We start from the raw sequence: 17,257 nt of genomic DNA, 5'->3' as shown, positions 1-17,257 counted from the left end.
AACATTAGCATGTCTATGCTACGCTAGCTACTGAAGGTATACTGAATGTAAACACATGCTGCTCTTGCTTTTTAATGATTGTAACAGTGAATTAAGAACACGGTTGTTCCTTCTCTCGTTGTCTTCTGTCTGGATCTCCAGGTGATGAAGCGGTTCACTTTTACATGGTGATCTGTAGCTCTAGCCTCTAACTGGATCTTTTTAACCTGTTTTCACTGCTAAACCAGTTTGACATCCTGATGTATCCTTCAGATAATTATTGAAGGCCTTTCTGTCTGCTTCTCTCAGAAATTACTTTTTTTGTTCTACTAAAAATGTGATAATATTTCTTCAGGGAGTGCCGTTAGTGACAGTGTGGGCTCCATGGCAACGTGGCTCTGACAGCTTGTATTGGTAGCAGCTGTGCAAAGGGTCAGTTAGTAATCATCTGACTTATCGGCCCTTCACTTGATAACATAACCTGCCATTTCTGTTTCTGTTGGGGCAGTTACATTAGCTGTTATTTGCTCACATACTTTTCTGCACTGGACCTCTGTGATAACACTGTACATCAATGACGCCCCTGCAACACTCTTAAGTCAAGGTTACTGAGTTAGGAATTCAATTTACGTCAAGAGTGTTTGTTTTGGCACTCAGCCTTAACACAACGTAGTACAACTCTGCTTTGAAACCTACAGGAAGTTTCTAAAGAAATCAAGAAAAATATACCCTTTTGTGAATTCAAATGACCAAACAAACTATAGTGGACGAATCAGAAGAAACACATAATCAATCATTACACAAACAAAAATATATCAATGTTTTTCATTTTTGTTTTGTTTTATATATCATTTTTTTATTTTGTATACAGTCCAAATCAGAAATCATTCTGTGACAGATGACATCACAATGCAGGTTACCCTTTCAACATCCAGTGCAGGCAACAGATTCACAGATCTCACAGGCGTCAGGCTCGGAGGCCACAAGTGCTGAAAAATAGAAAAAAACATCACCAAAATGATTCCTATTCATTCGGTGGTGAACCACACAAAACAACATGTGGCCATTCAGAACCGCTATTCACACATCTGCTGCCAGTGGGACAACAATACACCTACATAATCTGAATCTGTAGTAGTCAGAACGTTGTTTCGATCTGGGAACACAGTGACATTAATGACAATGATACTGATGGCCAGACAGGTTGGAAACAAACCTCCAGGTCAAAGTTATGTGGAAAAGAAAAAGAAAGGTCACCTGGTTGACCTGGTTTACTTGACCTGTGCAGTGAAGGATTATTAGCAGCTCTCAGGTGTTCTCACTTTCAGTTTGTGCTCCAAATCAAGTGGTTAAAGTCAGTAGTTTCCCATTCTTTTGACTTTTAAAATACCAATGTCTACTTCTGACCCGTCAGTGTGGATGTGAGTTCCGAGCAATTAACCAAACAATGATTCTTGCCTCTCAGATTGTTTCATTGAAGGATTTATATTGTTTGACAAGGTTAAAGTGTAAACATTTGGAAAATAGTCAGTAGTAAACATAATTTTGTAAACGTAGTATGAATTTAACATATTTTATTTCTTTCTCATCCATTCAATCATGTTGTCTTTATGAGATGAAGTAACCATATGGATAATCTGGATAAATTGTTGTTTCTAAATGTATTATGAGAACTAAAAAGAAAAGCAGCCCAGTTTTCAGCTGTGTGATAATGCATTTTCCAGTTCATCCATAAGGCTTTTTAAGAGAATGTTCACTTCTGGAGACACGTGGGTTTCACTGGACAGGAATAGTAAAATGGTAAACTTGTACTTGCGCTTTTCTAGTCTTCTGACCACTCAAATCATTTTACACTACATGTCATCATTCACCCATAAACACCTATTCATACACTGATGACAGGGGATACCGTGCAAGGTGCCACCTGCCCATCAAAACTAACTTTGCATTCCCATCCATTGACACAGAGATGGCACAGCCCTTGGGAGAATTTAGGGTTATGTGTCTTGCCCAAGGACACATCGACATGGACTAGCGGGACCAACACGCTCTAAGACTGAGCAAGAGTTGACCAGGAAGGTGATAAAACACTGTAATCTCAATACTAACTAAAGTTGTTGGACAAATCTAGTGGAGAAAAGGTACAATATCCCCTTCTAAGATGTAAAATTGAACTTAAGTACAGTAGTTGAGTTAATACACATGGTTTCACCACTGGAAACCGGACCATCACAGAATTGTGTTTAAAAATAGACTTTACCCAGTCTGGCCAGAGATGCTCCAGCATCTGTCCTCAAACACACAGGTCTGAAGTCTTGGGGCAGAGCGGGGTGAGAGCACACAGCTGCTGCTTTGGCCTCAACCAGCTGGAGCTCCTGCTCTACTGGTGCATCCTCTCCAGCCATCAGAGCCCCCAGGGCCTTCACTGACTCCAGGGAAAAGTGAAAGTCTCCCTCCTACAAGGAGTGGCATGCTGTTAGCTACAAGCCCGAGAACAGAGAGGCTGGAAATACCACAGGACATTTACTCTGTGTTACGGTCACTTTGACTTATTGACTTGTGACTTACTAACCTGCATACTTTGCATATTATGATGTTTTTATTGATATTTGTGGGTAACAATCCTTATCCAAGACTTTACATTTTATGTAATGGCTTTCATATTGCTAAAAAATAATGCAAATTATGTCATTTCTCCACTTTGTTGTAACCCATCAGGTCTGCACTGAATGTTAAGTTGTTTTTTCTACCAGAAGGTAGCGGAATAAATTGGTGTAATGCTGGAGGGATTTTCTCAACCTGGCAACCAACATGTTGATGGTGAAGTCTAAAGCAGTAGCAAATTATATCTTAATAAAGCTACTAGTTACAACTTGATGACCCTTTAAAAATGTGACTTGTAATGGCTGGGTTCAGGTGTACATCAGGATCCAGAAACAATCTGGTGAGCATCAAAAAGTAGCTGCTTCTCACAAAAAATCTTTCTCTTGTTTTCCTCAGGGGCTGCACAGTGTCCTATTAGAAAGTGGTACCATTTGTTTGTCTTTTTTTCCACAGTTTAAAGGGAAGACGGGAGCCAGGGTTTGAACTTAATATTATTAATACTTAACATAATAGTTAAAATAGTTTTTTCTGTCTGTAAATATTATATTTCAGTTATTGTTGTTTTTCTACTGTTTCTATTGCTTATTTATAATACTTGTTTTTTTATAAATTATTTTTCATTTTTTATTTTTATCTTGTCTTTCTTTACTATGTCTCTTGTGTGCACTTTACTCTATGCTGCTGTAAGCCTGCAAATTTCCTAACTAATAAAGGACTATCTTATCTTATCTTATCTTAACTTCTCACTCAGCTCAATTGTTTTCGCTCAGCTCAAGTTATGGACCAGTATACCCTGGCCTTTCACCTTTTACATGAACTAAGAACAAAATATCACTTCAAACATACAGGTGAAAAATAACAAACTACCACAAAAGTATTACAGTACACGTGGAGGCCTCATTTGAGAAGCACCCTCAAAATATTTTACAGTCAATCCCACAAAAAGCCAAACCAACCGCTCATATAGGATTTGCAAAAATTATAGAATATATACTGTATATATAACAAGAATATAATCAAACAGCTGGTCAAAAAGGACCAGATTAGAAAAAGACTCTCAGAATTGCAAAAATCAAATCACAACAAAACCCAGACAGGAGGTTTGGTTAAAAGCTTTCCAGGTTTAAGGTGCTCTTACCGTGACAGTCACAGCGCTTAAGGACTGGCATAAAGCCATGAGGAGGACTGACACACAGATGGTGGTCTTCATCTTGCTGCCTGTGATGTATAACAAACTTCTTCTAGTTCCTCGGTGAGCGTCTCTCAGCACTGCTTTGTACACAGCGTTGCTTCAGTGTATTTATGGAGGGTTTGGCTCGTGCAGACCATGGGTGAGGCCTGGAGGGTAGTTAATGATAAACAACACACACTGTTAAGAATGCCATAAAAGCTGCACTGTTGTCTCATACTGTGGAAAAATGAGAAGAAAATGATGGGTATTAATTGTTTTATATTCATGTTGCTGATTATGTGTACAGCACTCTGCAATGTACACATAATAAAGTGGCCTCAGATCACTAACAGCCAAGATGTAGTTACATAAGGTTAGGCCTCTTTTTCTCTACATGGGAACAGCTCTATGCACAGATGTCTGCTCCAACATTAGTCTATTTTGGAACAGAATATACACTGGGGGGAAGGTCAGGGGTCATCAACTAAATTTCTCCAATGGCAAAATAGTGTTCTAATCAGACACTATGGGGGCTGAACTTTTATTTAAAAAAAAAAAACACATTTATCTAGGCCATGGTTGTTATTATGAAACACTGTTATTATTTATGTAATTGTTTTTAAATAGAAACAATGAATAAGAGCAGGTGAAAAAATAAATAAATAAAGCAAAAGGTTAAAAAAGAGCATCTGAAAATAGATAAATAAAACAAATGTTTAAAGAGAACTACGAGGTATTTTCTGTGTTTGTTTTTGTGTTTTATTTTCTAACCTATACCTTTAGAATGGCACATTCGCTGAAGGGACTCAAAAGCATCTCAAAATTAGCTCAGAAAAACGTATAGAGAAGAGGAATTTTGAGTTGAGATTTTATTATTGTGTTTATTGTGTTGAGCTATCGTTTGTATGTGTAAACATCCCCTCCTCCTTTTGCCAAGCCAGGAACTAAAACAAAAGGCTAACTGAGGTCAAAGCAATAAATTCCTTGGCTCAAGAGAACAGGAACCACACTACCTATCTCTGTCTCTGTATCTGTGAAACATTCAGTAACCCCAACCAAATTATTTCCCACTTGATTTCAGGATAATATGTTTTTCTCGCGTAGTTGTGGAGTGGAAAACAGAGTTAAATTAATTTTCAGATATTTCAGATCGGACTCATCATGTGACCATATTGCCCTCCAGTGGTCAATTGGTGATAACACATATCTGACATGCATAACCTCTGTTAAATTCTGTATACCAAATGTATGTAACTGAAATTCTCTGCATCCATACAAGTGTGTAAGGTCTTTTGAGCTCATAGTGAAGAAAAGTATGTGGGATATTTGTTTAAAATGTTAGATTAGTTAAGCTACCAAACCAGAACACACCGAAACTAGGAAACAAAGGAATCCGAAATCTTGGCAGAAAACAAAGCCATAAAATCAGGCCACACCCTGGGACCCGACACCTATCCTGAACAGATAAAACCAGGAGATTTATCTTGTCCTTTCGTTGTTCGTTTATGTTATGTGTTAGTCTTTTTAGTCTAACGTAGCTCCTTACACGTGACCATTATTTTATTTTTAGAAACAGAAGTTTTGTCAATACTTTTCCTCCTCAAACTCCTTGGAACATCTTAGAATTATTCTTTTAAGCAAGCCTTATTTTATTCTAAGTGTACATCTGTTAATCTTGTGAGATATCAACTTTAATTATTATCGTTTAGGCCAAAACGAGATTAGTTTGAGTATATCAACGAGTAGCCTGAGTTATCAAACTATTCAGAGCTATATCCCTCTCCAAACACCGAACCGGATCCAACGCCCGTCTTGAAGCAAGACACAAAGAATTCAGAGTCTCTTGCCTGCTGACTGAGTGAGAATCCCGGACACAGCGGAGAGCCACCGGTCCGTGAACCCTAAACTTCACCCACTTCACCTCCAACGGACCGGAATGTCCGATGGCAGAGCTGAAACTACCAGGGCCGCTGAAGCAACGGCAGGGACCCCTCGGCACAAAGTATGAACAATCAACGTTACTGTGATCCAGAGTTGGTGTCGGAGTAACCCCAACCAGAAGCTCTGAATAATAAATTAGATTGACTGGGTAGAGTAGGGATCAGAGAAAGAGGAGTCCGCAACTTTTCTTCACTATTTGATATAATATTGCCTGATTATTTGAAATCCATTCATTCATGTTTTGTATTCTTGTTTAACCAATAATCCTGTCATCCATTCATTTAATTACCTTTTTAATAAATGACTCATTTATCGCCAAGTCGTTGATTCAAAAGGTGAGAACTATGAGGTCACTGAAATCAGGACTTACACCTGAGATATTGAGACTGGATAATTTGTTACCAAATTATTGATCGTATTCTTATTTGTTTCTTCTATTCAGAAGTGGTGCCCCGCAATTTTTTAACGTAAGCAATATTTTTTATTTTAACCTAGTTATTAACAACGCTACACTAATTAAGGCTGCATGCAAAAATACTGCTTGTCTTTTTTTCCAAACAGTACGGGAATGTCATGAAGTAAGTATGTCCCTAAAGGGTTTGAAGTTTGATTTAATCATAATAGACCAGCCCCATCAATTATATCTAAATGTTTAAGTATACCTAAATGTTTGAAATTTACATACAGCGGGTAAAATAAGTATTGAACATGTCACCATTTTTCTCAGTAAATATATTTCTAAAGGTGCTATTGCTATGAAATTTTCACCAGATATCGGTAACAACCCAAGTAATCCATACATTCAAAGTAAAAACCAAACAAATAAGTTCAGAAATTAAGTTATGTGTAATAAAATGGAATGACACAGGGAAAAAGTTTCATCTTCATCATCCTGGTAGATGTCAGCAGATTTTTTTTTTTCTTTCCTTCAATTATATGAAGTTTGCCAGTGCCGTATGCTGAAAAACAGCCCCACACCATGATGTTCCCACCTCCAATCTTCACTGTTGGTATGGTGTTTTTGGGGTGATGTGCAGTGCCATTTGACCTCCAAACATATTGTGTATTATGGCATCCAAAGAGTTCAATTTTGGTCTCATCTGACCAGACTATATTCTCCCAGTATTTCACAGGCTTGTCTAAATGTTGTGCAGCAAACTTTAAACGAGCTTCAACATGCTTTTTCTCCAGCAATGGAGTCTTGCGTGGTGAGCGTGCATACAGGCCACGGCGGTTGAGTGCATTACTTATTGTTTTCTTTGAAACAATTTTACCTGCTAATTCCAGGTCTTTTTGAAGCTCTGCACAAGTGGTCCTTGGCTCTTGGACAACTCTTCTGATTATTATTTTCACTCCTCTGTCAGAAATCTTGCGAGGAGCACCTGGTCGTGGCTGGTTTATGGTGAAATTATGTTCTTTCCACTTCCGGATTATGGCCCCAACAGTGCTCACTGGAACATTCAGAAGTTTAGAAATCCTTCTGTAACCAATGCCATCAGTATGTTTTGCAACAATAAGGTTGGGAAGGTCTTGAGAGAGCTCTTTGCTTTTACCCATCATGAGATGTTTCTTGTGTGACACCTTGGTAATGAGACACCTTTTTATAGGCCATCAGTTGGGACTGAACCAGCTGATATTAATTTGCACTGACAAGGGGCAGGATTGCTTTCTAATTACTGATAGATTTCAGCTGGTGTCTTGGCTTTCCATGCCTTTTTGCACCTCCCTTTCTTCATGTGTTCAATACTTTTTCCCTGTGTCATTCCATTTTATTACACATAACTTAATTTCTGAACTTATTTGTTTGGTTTTCTTTGTATGTATGGATTACTTGGGTTGTTACCGACATCTGGTGAAAATGTCATGTCAATAGCACCTTCAGAAATATATTTACTGAGAAAAATGGTGACGTGTTCAATACTTATTTTACCCGCTGTATATGACATCTGCATACTGAAATGTGTGTGAATATAGAGGTTTAAGATATAACCTGTTTTATGTAGTAAATGGTTCAAAGTTTTAAAAACACACTTCAGCACCCCGAAAAGAATGCTGTCAGGAGCACAGATGTGAGCATGCTGAGTCAGGGACTTTCCATCACCCTTTAGAAAAGTCAGAAAGATGTTATGCAAGGATAGGAGGCATAAAAAGAGTCTCCTACTCCCAATTAGAAAAGACAGAAAGATGTTATTTATGGAAAAGGATTGTGAAAAAGTAAAGCTTGGCACACCTGGAGACTCCATTATAATGAGGTAAAGTGAGTGTAATTACATTACATTACATTACAGTCATTTAGCAGACGCTTTTATCCAAAGCGACTTACAGGAAGTGTATTCAACATAGGTATTCAAGAGAACTACTAGTCACCAGAAGTCATAAGTGCATCTCCTTTCTTAAACAAGCATCTTAGAGCATAAACCAGAGCAAAAGTATAGTGCAGAAGCAAATTACTACGAAAACAATAATTGCAACAGACTAATACGAATATAATAAGTGCTACAAACTACTACGAATAGGATAAGTGCAGTAAACGAATACGAATTCAATAAGTGCAGCGAACTGATACGAATACAATACGTGCAACAACTAATACGAATGCAATAAGTGCTACGAGGAAGGCTCAGGGTAGTACTTCATGAAGAGGTGAGTTTTCAGCCTGCGCCGAAAGATGGGCAGCGACTCTGCTGTCCTGAGGTCAGTGGGGAGTTCATTCCACCACTGAGGGGCCAGGACAGAAAAAAGCTGTGACCGGGTGGATCGGCCGCAGGGACCTCTGAGCGACGGGGCAACCAATCGCCCGAGGCAGCAGAGCGAAATGGTCGGGCGGGGGTGTAGGGCTTGACCAAGGCCTGGAGATAGGAAGGAGCTGTTCCTTTCACTGCCCTGTAGGCTAGCACCAGAGTCTTAAACTGGATGCGAGCTCTTACAGGGAGCCAGTGTAGAGAACGGAGAAGGGAAGTTGTGTGGGAGAACTTGGGGCGATTGAACACCAGACGTGCTGCAGCTTTCTGGACAAGCTCCAGAGGTCTGATGGCCGACGCCGGGGCTCCAGCAAGTAGTGAGTTGCAGTAGTCCAGGCGGGAGATGACCAGAGCCTGGATGAGCACCTGCGCCGTCTCCTCAGTGAGGAAGGGGCAAATCCTCCTGATGTTGTAGAGGAGGAATCTGCAGGAGCGTGTGACCGATGCAATGCTTGCTGAGAACGACAGTTGGTCGTCCAGGGTCACACCCAGATTCCTCACAGTCCGAGTTGGCGTCACCACGGCATCATCAATGGTGATGGACAGGTCTCGGTGCGGGCAACCCTTCCCCGGGAGGAACAGTAGCTCGGTAATTAAAAAAATATTGTCAAAGGACATAGAGGAAGAGCTTACAGATCAAAATGCAGTGACACTATAAAAAACCTGGTCAAGGACAGAACAAGTTCGCTCTCCAGGGAGTCACTCGGGTTGAATTCTTTGCCTAAAAAATAAAATGTATTGCATCGAACTCTGTCTGTTTCCAGTGCTTTCTTTACACATCATCGGGACTCCAATAGATATTAAGTATAGAATAGATAAAGAGCTAGAGCAATAATTCAGACTTCATCAACTTGCCCAGTCCGAACTTCTGTTATCCGACATGGGGGGACTCATAGGTACCCTTAGAACCCAGTATCATTCACATTTCTACTGCTTATAAGATCTGTTAGTTTATCATGTTCCCCATCCCAGCGGTACACTGGAAGCATGCAAGTAGAAATGTAATGTAATGTAGGCTAATGCAATAAATAAACCTACATTAAACTTACCTAATCTTCAGTTTTTTGTTAACACATGTAGGAAACCTGCATATGCATGTACATTTATGTTCACATGTACATTATCACTTAAAATACATAATTCATGCTTAATAAACACTTGTTAAACATCAATACCACAAGTTTTATTTAGCATATTATTTTAGAACTTTTCTCTTTATTGCTCATAGCATTTTCACATGCTTCCATGGTAGATATAAATCTTGAAAAACTTGAGCACTCCACAATTCAGTCAGTTGTGCTTTTCCTCCTTCTCGGTCACACTCGAGGCACTTAAAGGTTGAAGAAGAATACTGCCACATTGTCCATTAATCAAACATGTATATTCCAACATTTAAACAGCACTGTCATTTGGACAATTGGGTATGACTAAATTATTAAATCGCTACAGTATTATAATCAGAGGTGTATTAAATAAATTAAATTTAAATGCAAGTTCAGATTAACAGTATTAATCTTAGCAAAAGAACATCACATTACCAATGAAAGAACGTGTGTGCCATATTGAGTTTTTGCATTTGTCCATGACACAACCCTCAGTTACTAGGGGTTTAACAACACACGTATTTGTATCTAACCGTCGCTACGAGCTGGAATAAAACTATTGCATTAGTAAAATATAGTTTACATCGTGTGAAAAAGAATGTTCTCTGTGGAGCCACTGCGCTCAAAATGGCAACCCACACAGCGTAACAGGCAACGTGCTGTCGGACACTCAGAATTAAAAAAATTTACTCCGGTGAGGCACGTTATGCTAACTCACCAGGAAAACCAGGAGCAGCACACACAATACAAACTCTCCCCGCAGCGTTGAGGCTGATATTCACTACAGATTCAGAAAGGGCTAAAACTATCACCACGGAGATAAGCACATTTATAGCCACGGATATGAGCCCCTAGTCTGAAATGGAAACGCAGGCTTTACGAACATACTTAATGTTAATGAGTCCCATAACATTACTCCTTCACAAGCCTGTTTCAGCCAGACCGTAATTCCTGTTATGCACAATAAAACAAAAGCCATAAGAGAGAACCAAATGTCTGGATCACCACTGTTGCTCTGACAACAGACGGCTAGACTTAAAGGGCTACACAGAGCTACCTGACTGTAACGGCACATTACCTCCCCTCTGAATGGGAGATGAAAAGCCATGTTGCTGCAGCTTCCTGTACTGAAATGAATCTATTATTGTTCAAAGTCAAAAAGAACATACTTTATGCTGTTAGTTTAATAAATACAAAGATTTTTAAATCAAGTAAATTTCTCTGGCATTTCTACTTCTGTATTGAAAACATACCAAACCATGGCACCACTGTACCGTATTGAAGCGAACCGTGAATTTTGGGATCAGTTACACCCCTATCAGTTACAGTGTCAAACTGGTTGAGTTCTACTAATTATTAAGTAAAGTATGGTCTGCCAGCTATCCTTGTCACCTTGTAAGTGTTTAGTCCTGGGGAATCAAACCCTGGCGACATGCCTTTCTTGTTAAAGAGGTAAAAGTTGAAGAGCTGTCTGTCCTGTGCCTCCAGGGAAACAGAGGCGCTGTTGACCTTCAGCTTGCAAGGGTATGGGCTCTCAAACACCACCCTGAACACCCTGTCCTGTAGGTAATCCAGCCGAATAGTTCGGTACTTGGAGGGGACAGTTGTGTCCACCTGTGGTCCAAATTGCTGCATGACCAGCACCCCGCCTGAGTCCACCTTAATCTCATAGAAGGTCATATTCCTGTAAGTGAAAAAACCCACATATGGAGATGGGTTGGGCGGCGGTCTGAGAGTTCGTTTAGCGTTTCTGAAAGCCGTCTCCACGGCGGGGATGAGATAGCTGTAGGCCTGGCTCACAAGGTCCTGGTCTGCAGGCCGAACCCCAGCCATCAGGATCACCAGTCCCAGTTTGAGCCGTGGCACCAGGGAGAGTGTGGCTGCATAACCGTCCAGGTCGCCGTCTTTCCTCACCACATCATAGCCAAACTGCTCATTGATCTCCCAAGGTGTGCCGGTGGAGTTGGCAAAGTAGCCGCTGTGGCATCGGAAGAGTGGGGTCAGCATCGTGTTAAGGGTGTCCTGATGGAGTAGGGTCCCGCCATATGCACCCAGAAGAGCCATCATGAGCTTGGCCATGTCAGCTGCTGTGGAATACATCTGGCCTGCAGGTCGGTACCAGCCGAGGTTGTAGAGGGGAGCTGGCTTGCCATTGCTGTACACACCCACAGCCATCTGCCTCTGAATGGCTAGAGTCAAGTTGAAACCAGTGTCCTCCATGCTGAGCCGCTCCAGAACATTGTCAGACACCCAACTCTCAAAGTCTGAGCCAGTCACCCTCGGGGCCAAGACGTTGGCCAATAAGGAAAAAGCAACATTGCTGTAGTGGCATCTGAGGGAAAAGAGAAAGTGATGTTACAGATGTTTGCAAGCTCTCCCTGGATGCAAAATACCAAAAGAATCCTTGTTCTATGCATAGACATCAACCTCCTTTTAGTTCTCAGTCAATAGAGCAAAAATTGAGCAACACAGGAAGGAAACAGAGTCTTACTTGGTGCCTGGATCAGCCACAAGGACATCATCCTGTAACAAATTAAGGGCTGCCTCTGTGTCTCCTCTCCAAAGAAGATTAGTTGACCTCAATCTTCTCGGTAACCCTGTGGAAATATTTGAACTTCAGTTAGTCGTTAGTTGATCAACTTGGTCAAGACTAAAATACCTGAAACTTTTGAGGTCCAAACAGCATGTATCCCAATAACTTTGATGAACATCTGACTTTTCATTTAGCACAAACATCTATGTCAAACTTTACAGTTAAAGAGTGACGTATCTCATCATCTACTTGATCACATGATTTTGTACAGACATGAAAGGTCCCCAGTAATGCTTCCTATTGAGTTTGGTGATCTGATTTTTCCTCTAGCATGAGGCTGTTTTTTTTTTTTTCTTAGATGGATAACCATGAATTTTGGTACATACATTTATGTTTACCTCAGATAAATTATAATACTTACAAGACTACAAGACTTCCCCAGGGCGTCCCCTTCTGTTAATCCTTCCCTTTCATTCTTAGTACACAGAGCTGATTAGCTCTATATCGGGACACAGCTCAGTGTAAATATAGCTGCTCTGTCTATTCATGTTAGCCCAGGTTAACTAAGGTGCTGTGGTGGATTATAGAGGCATGTCCTAAACAGAAACAACCTGCTGGGTTTGAGAGTCTAGACCTACATTTTGACCAATGTGCTTCATTCACACGCTGTCCTCACAGTAGTACATGTGACAAATATTCTGTAAAAAGAAAGTTTGCTCCAGTCAGTGGGCGGTGCTTGGTGTTGGCTTGACTGATTTCAACATGTCACTATGTCACAAACTTATTAACTTTGCAGCTGAACAGTATTCTAATATGTGTTTCTGAAAACATGTGAGGCGAGAAAAAGGCAATGTGGTAACATAATCTTGATCGGAGTAATTGAGTCCTTGGCTGTGATTGGTTGTTTTGCTTCAGGCACAGCGGAATCTTGCAAATGCCACACAGTGCGACAGGAATGAGTCCTAAAACCCTGAAATGAGTTGTATTTTGCATTTTTTTGAAGGGGTGTTTGGTTAGATGCCTGGAATAAGGTCTGCTTAACAAGCTGAATTCTAACTTTTTGTTCTAAGTCATGAAATACATCAGCAAATATCCCAGTAGACCACACAACACTAAAAATCTATGCAATATAAATACACTGTGCAAAACTACAAATATTCTGTCTGTATATATAATATTTTAGTTATTGTGGATTTTTAACTTTTTTAATTTATGTCTCTTGTTTGCATTATACTCTCTGCTGCTGTAATCCTGTAAATGTCCCCACTGCGGGACTAATAAAGGATTATCTTATCTTACTTTATGGATCTTAAAAAAGGCGGTTGCTAAGAAGTGGGAATGAGAATGTCATCACACCAATTAATCTTCCTTTAGTTTAGTGGTGTTGACATGAAGTCATGTGACCATGGTGTAGTTTGTTTATAGCCTAACTTTAGCTTTTTACTTCTGCTGATCGTATGTACATTCATAAATCATAAAAGCGGTGGCCATATGTCAAGATTATCTTGCTGAACAAATCCTATAAGTATCATAAACATTTGTTTGCCGTTTTGTTTATGCAATAATCCAAAAACCATGGAAAAATCCCATTGGGATTGTTGAGAGAACCAGTGCCATACTAACTTCCAGCACTACATAAGGAGCACTAAGAGAGGGCAGGGGGACCTGATTTTTTCCACAGAATTTCAGTCTCAAGCATTTCTGTGAGGATATAGTGACAGTTGAGCAGGTATGACATAACATTATTTTGATTTAAGATACCAACTGTAGCTTTAATGTAGATCATCACAGATGGTTACCATGTCATTAAAAACATCAAACATTAAAGTGTGTTTACCAGAGAGCTGTCCCGCCATCCTGCGTAGGGTGAGTCCAGGGAAGTGGCTGCCGAGGGTCCTGACTGAAGAGGATGCTGGGCCGCCCACTTTCCACAGAGGGTCCTTAATAGTGAAGTTGTCTGCGTATTTGTCCAGAGGGTCATCCAGAGAGTCCACCAGGCCGTCCTCCCACAGCTTGTATAGCATCAGTGTGGGGAAGATCTTAGAGAGGCTCGCAATTCTGCAATCCCAGTGAGCGTAACACATGCATATTAACATTGAATAAATGTATCTCGGTTTAATGATACATAGATCAGATTTAAGCACCTCATTTATTGAGTGGTTCAGTCTCATTGATCACTGGTCCTATGTAAAGCTTACTTAATACAATGGATGTCTAATCCTAATTCTTATTCCAAGCCTCAGATCAGATGCAATTCAATAGAAAAATGAGACTGCAGGTTACATCATGTGGTAATGATTATTGTTCAGATGGAGTTGCTAATATTATGGACTAGCTATCATTATTATTAATGACTAAGTATTTGGCATTTAGACAAATCACCACTTCCCTTTTGTCATATCTCTGTCATATTTTATGTTAATCTCTTCCACACCAGCTGCAAATCTCACCTGTACACTGTGTACTCATTGGGTGCAGATGAGGAGGGGTCGCTTATGTTCTTCTTGCCAAAGTTTCCATTCCACAAAACAGAGTCATTTAAAACCACAATGGCTGATATTGCTGGCAGCTTGGTGGTGTGAATGCTGGACCTCAGTAGTATATCTATCTGTTAGGAGAAAATTCAGTAAGAAAACTATAAGCATACCCAGAATATTCTCATATACATAAAACATTTAAATATGATTAAGAAAAATTGGATTAAAAAAGAGATTCACCCTTTCTAAGGCCACCCTCAGAGATGTGATGGGATGTGTGAGGGGCACAGGCTCAGGAAAGAGAGGGCACATCTCCTCCACTGCCTCTTGTTTTCCAACCACTTCTGTGGAAAAGGGAAAAAGGCAGAGTTTTCATGTATGAATCATGTAGACACAACTTCCCTGTTGTAAACAGACACCTCAATTGTGCAACTAAAGATGCCCAGTGAGATTGTTTTGGCAGGTCCCAGTGTAACTGGGGATAACATCTTGAGCTTGATTTTATAGGGCTTTAAAAAAACATGTTAAAAGATTTCGACCCTTTGTGAAACTCATATGTTTGTTGTCAGTTCCAGGACATTTGTAGCCTAGTTTATCACAAAGGCAGGACACAGAGGGAAACTACTAGCCTGGATTTGTCAAAAGTGAGCAAAACTCCAATGCTGTCTATTGTTCATGTTGCATCTTGTGTGATTAACACAGGCAGTACACAAAACCATTGTAGTAAAGCTTTTAGCGTTTTGCATTAAGGTTTATTGACTCTCAGCAAAAGATAGAAAAAATGTGGATTTAATGGATATGACATTTACATAAACATGAACTGCATGCTTCCCTCTATTTGGGATTTGAAGGACATGTTTGATTGATGATCCTTTCTTCCCCATCAATGATACGTCTATATTGTAGTTTTCAGTTGTCCGAATACATCTTGCTAATCTGAATCTTGATAGCCTTGCCTCTTGTTTGGTTATCCTGTCTTCTAAAATCAAATGAATAGATGCTCTCCACATTCCTCCCTCAAGAAAGCGGCCCATGCAATGGTTACGCTTAAAAAAAGGGCTGGTTAAACACTGCTGGTAGTGTACCACTCTGAGCATATAGTTTTGGTTTTACTGAGATGTCTCAACCTCAACACAATGAAAGTGAACTGAATATTGTTTATAATGCTCACAACTGAAACATTTCAAATGTATAATGGCCCTTTAAATTAAATCAAATGAAAAGCATGGTTCTAGAAGTGAGAAGGACACAGGTCCAGGTGGATGGTTAATAAACTCTGCCAGACCTGTTACTAGTATCTTATACCTATCTGTACTAATACATTATTACTAGTACAGTACATGATCTACTGCAGTCTTTTGATGTGACTGTATTCGTCAGTTTGTAAACATATATATTACAATTAAGGTGCTAAAATCAAGATTTATAATATTAGTGGTAGGAGTGAATACAGGTTTTTGATGCTGCATGTACACACTAGCTGTAAAACAATCATACTGTACAGTTTATTATTAAGTGCTGTAAATATGTTAACTTGCTTTCATTTCCCCAGGACTTCCAGGTTATAAAGCTAAGTGTTTTCTTATGTGACAGCATGTCACAGTCAGACAGTATACAAATTCAGATAAATATCACACACAACGCATGAGCAACTGAAGGCAGTGGTTGTTGTCATTTCACCCAGAAACATCCAGCATTGCTAAGCTCCACATTCGCTCCTCCTGTCTCTCAGCAGGAGTTCAAATCAGCTTTAACGCGGCCGCTAGTCCTGCTGCTACTATTTCCAGCTTTGTGTAATCCTGCTGCCGCTTCTGCAAATGAGCAATTACAGCAAAGAGGCTAAGGTCCAAAAGTTGCTCCAGGTTGGAAAGTCATGTGTGAGGGTGTAAATCTGTTAGACTTTACCTGTCTTCAGTTTTGGCATCCTATACTGCCAAATGAAGCCGAAGGTCATGACCACGGAGAGCAGAAAGAAGACAACCATGCCCAGCATGGTCCATTTAACCTTCATCTTGCCTACTGGTTGTTATGGGCAGCAGAAGCAGTCTAGAAAAACAATGTTAGTGTTGGTAAAGCAGACTGAAGAATGAGTGTACCTCAACCGAAATCACAAGCTTCTTAGCAGGTTTTAAAAACTTTTGACAAAGACTTTCTTTTTCCCTTGACAAGTTAAGATGAAAATTGCTTTTACAGAAACTGTAGGACAGATAATTATCTTACCAAAGGAGGGAAAACAAGCCGCAGATGTCTCTCATTGTCTTCTTGTCATTCTTCATCTTTAGACAGCTAAAATCCACAATTAAATTTCCTGCGTGTTCCTCAGGGGAGAAGCCAGCAGGACTGCATGAACTCAGCTCTACTGCTTCTGAGCAGTCACTACAGAGCTTTACCTACACTTAATCCTGACCGGCTCCAGATGAAGGGTTGATTCTCCCACTCCACCGTGACATCATAATCTGCTGGGAGCTTCAGCCGCAATCCAAATGTATGGAGAACTGTGGAATGGAAACCTAAGCACTCATTCTCTACAATCAAATCATCTAACATCCTCTGGGGTTAATTCCACACTCATCCACTGCTTGAAGCACTTCATCACCACATCGGCGGTAAGGGGGAGGGTTAAATGTCATGATTTAGCAGATATGAACAATGACAGATCTGATGATCACGAGCAGAGAAAGAGGACTCTCAAGAGAATTCATTTTTTT

At 40.1% G+C, this 17,257-nt stretch overlaps 2 protein-coding genes across 2 annotated transcripts; both read right to left on the bottom strand.

Annotated features, from left to right (window-relative positions):
- Window positions 1–822: 822 nt before the first annotated feature.
- On the bottom strand, window positions 823–7,024 carry LOC129100360 (guanylin-like). The gene is made up of 4 exons (XM_054609968.1): window positions 6,970–7,024; window positions 3,722–3,921; window positions 2,240–2,435; window positions 823–968 (listed from the first exon to the last, which is right to left on the bottom strand). The coding sequence occupies exons 2-4, from the start codon at window positions 3,791–3,793 to the stop codon at window positions 904–906; spliced, it is 333 nt and encodes a 110-aa protein (XP_054465943.1). The 5' UTR covers window positions 3,794–3,921; window positions 6,970–7,024; the 3' UTR covers window positions 823–903.
- Window positions 7,025–10,895: 3,871 nt separating this feature from the next.
- Window positions 10,896–16,560, bottom strand: LOC129100386 (putative beta-lactamase-like 1). Its single transcript, XM_054609996.1, has 6 exons — window positions 16,455–16,560; window positions 14,790–14,893; window positions 14,523–14,680; window positions 13,910–14,130; window positions 12,031–12,136; window positions 10,896–11,871 (listed from the first exon to the last, which is right to left on the bottom strand). Exons 1-6 carry the CDS (start codon window positions 16,558–16,560, stop codon window positions 10,896–10,898), a joined length of 1,671 nt encoding a protein of 556 aa, XP_054465971.1.
- Window positions 16,561–17,257: the final 697 nt, after the last annotated feature.

Source organism: Anoplopoma fimbria, chromosome 12 (assembly GCF_027596085.1).
Source record: "Anoplopoma fimbria isolate UVic2021 breed Golden Eagle Sablefish chromosome 12, Afim_UVic_2022, whole genome shotgun sequence".
Lineage (NCBI taxonomy): Eukaryota > Metazoa > Chordata > Actinopteri > Perciformes > Anoplopomatidae > Anoplopoma > Anoplopoma fimbria.
Note: the sequence above shows the minus strand (reverse complement) of the source record. Positions and strands in the feature narration are given on the sequence as shown.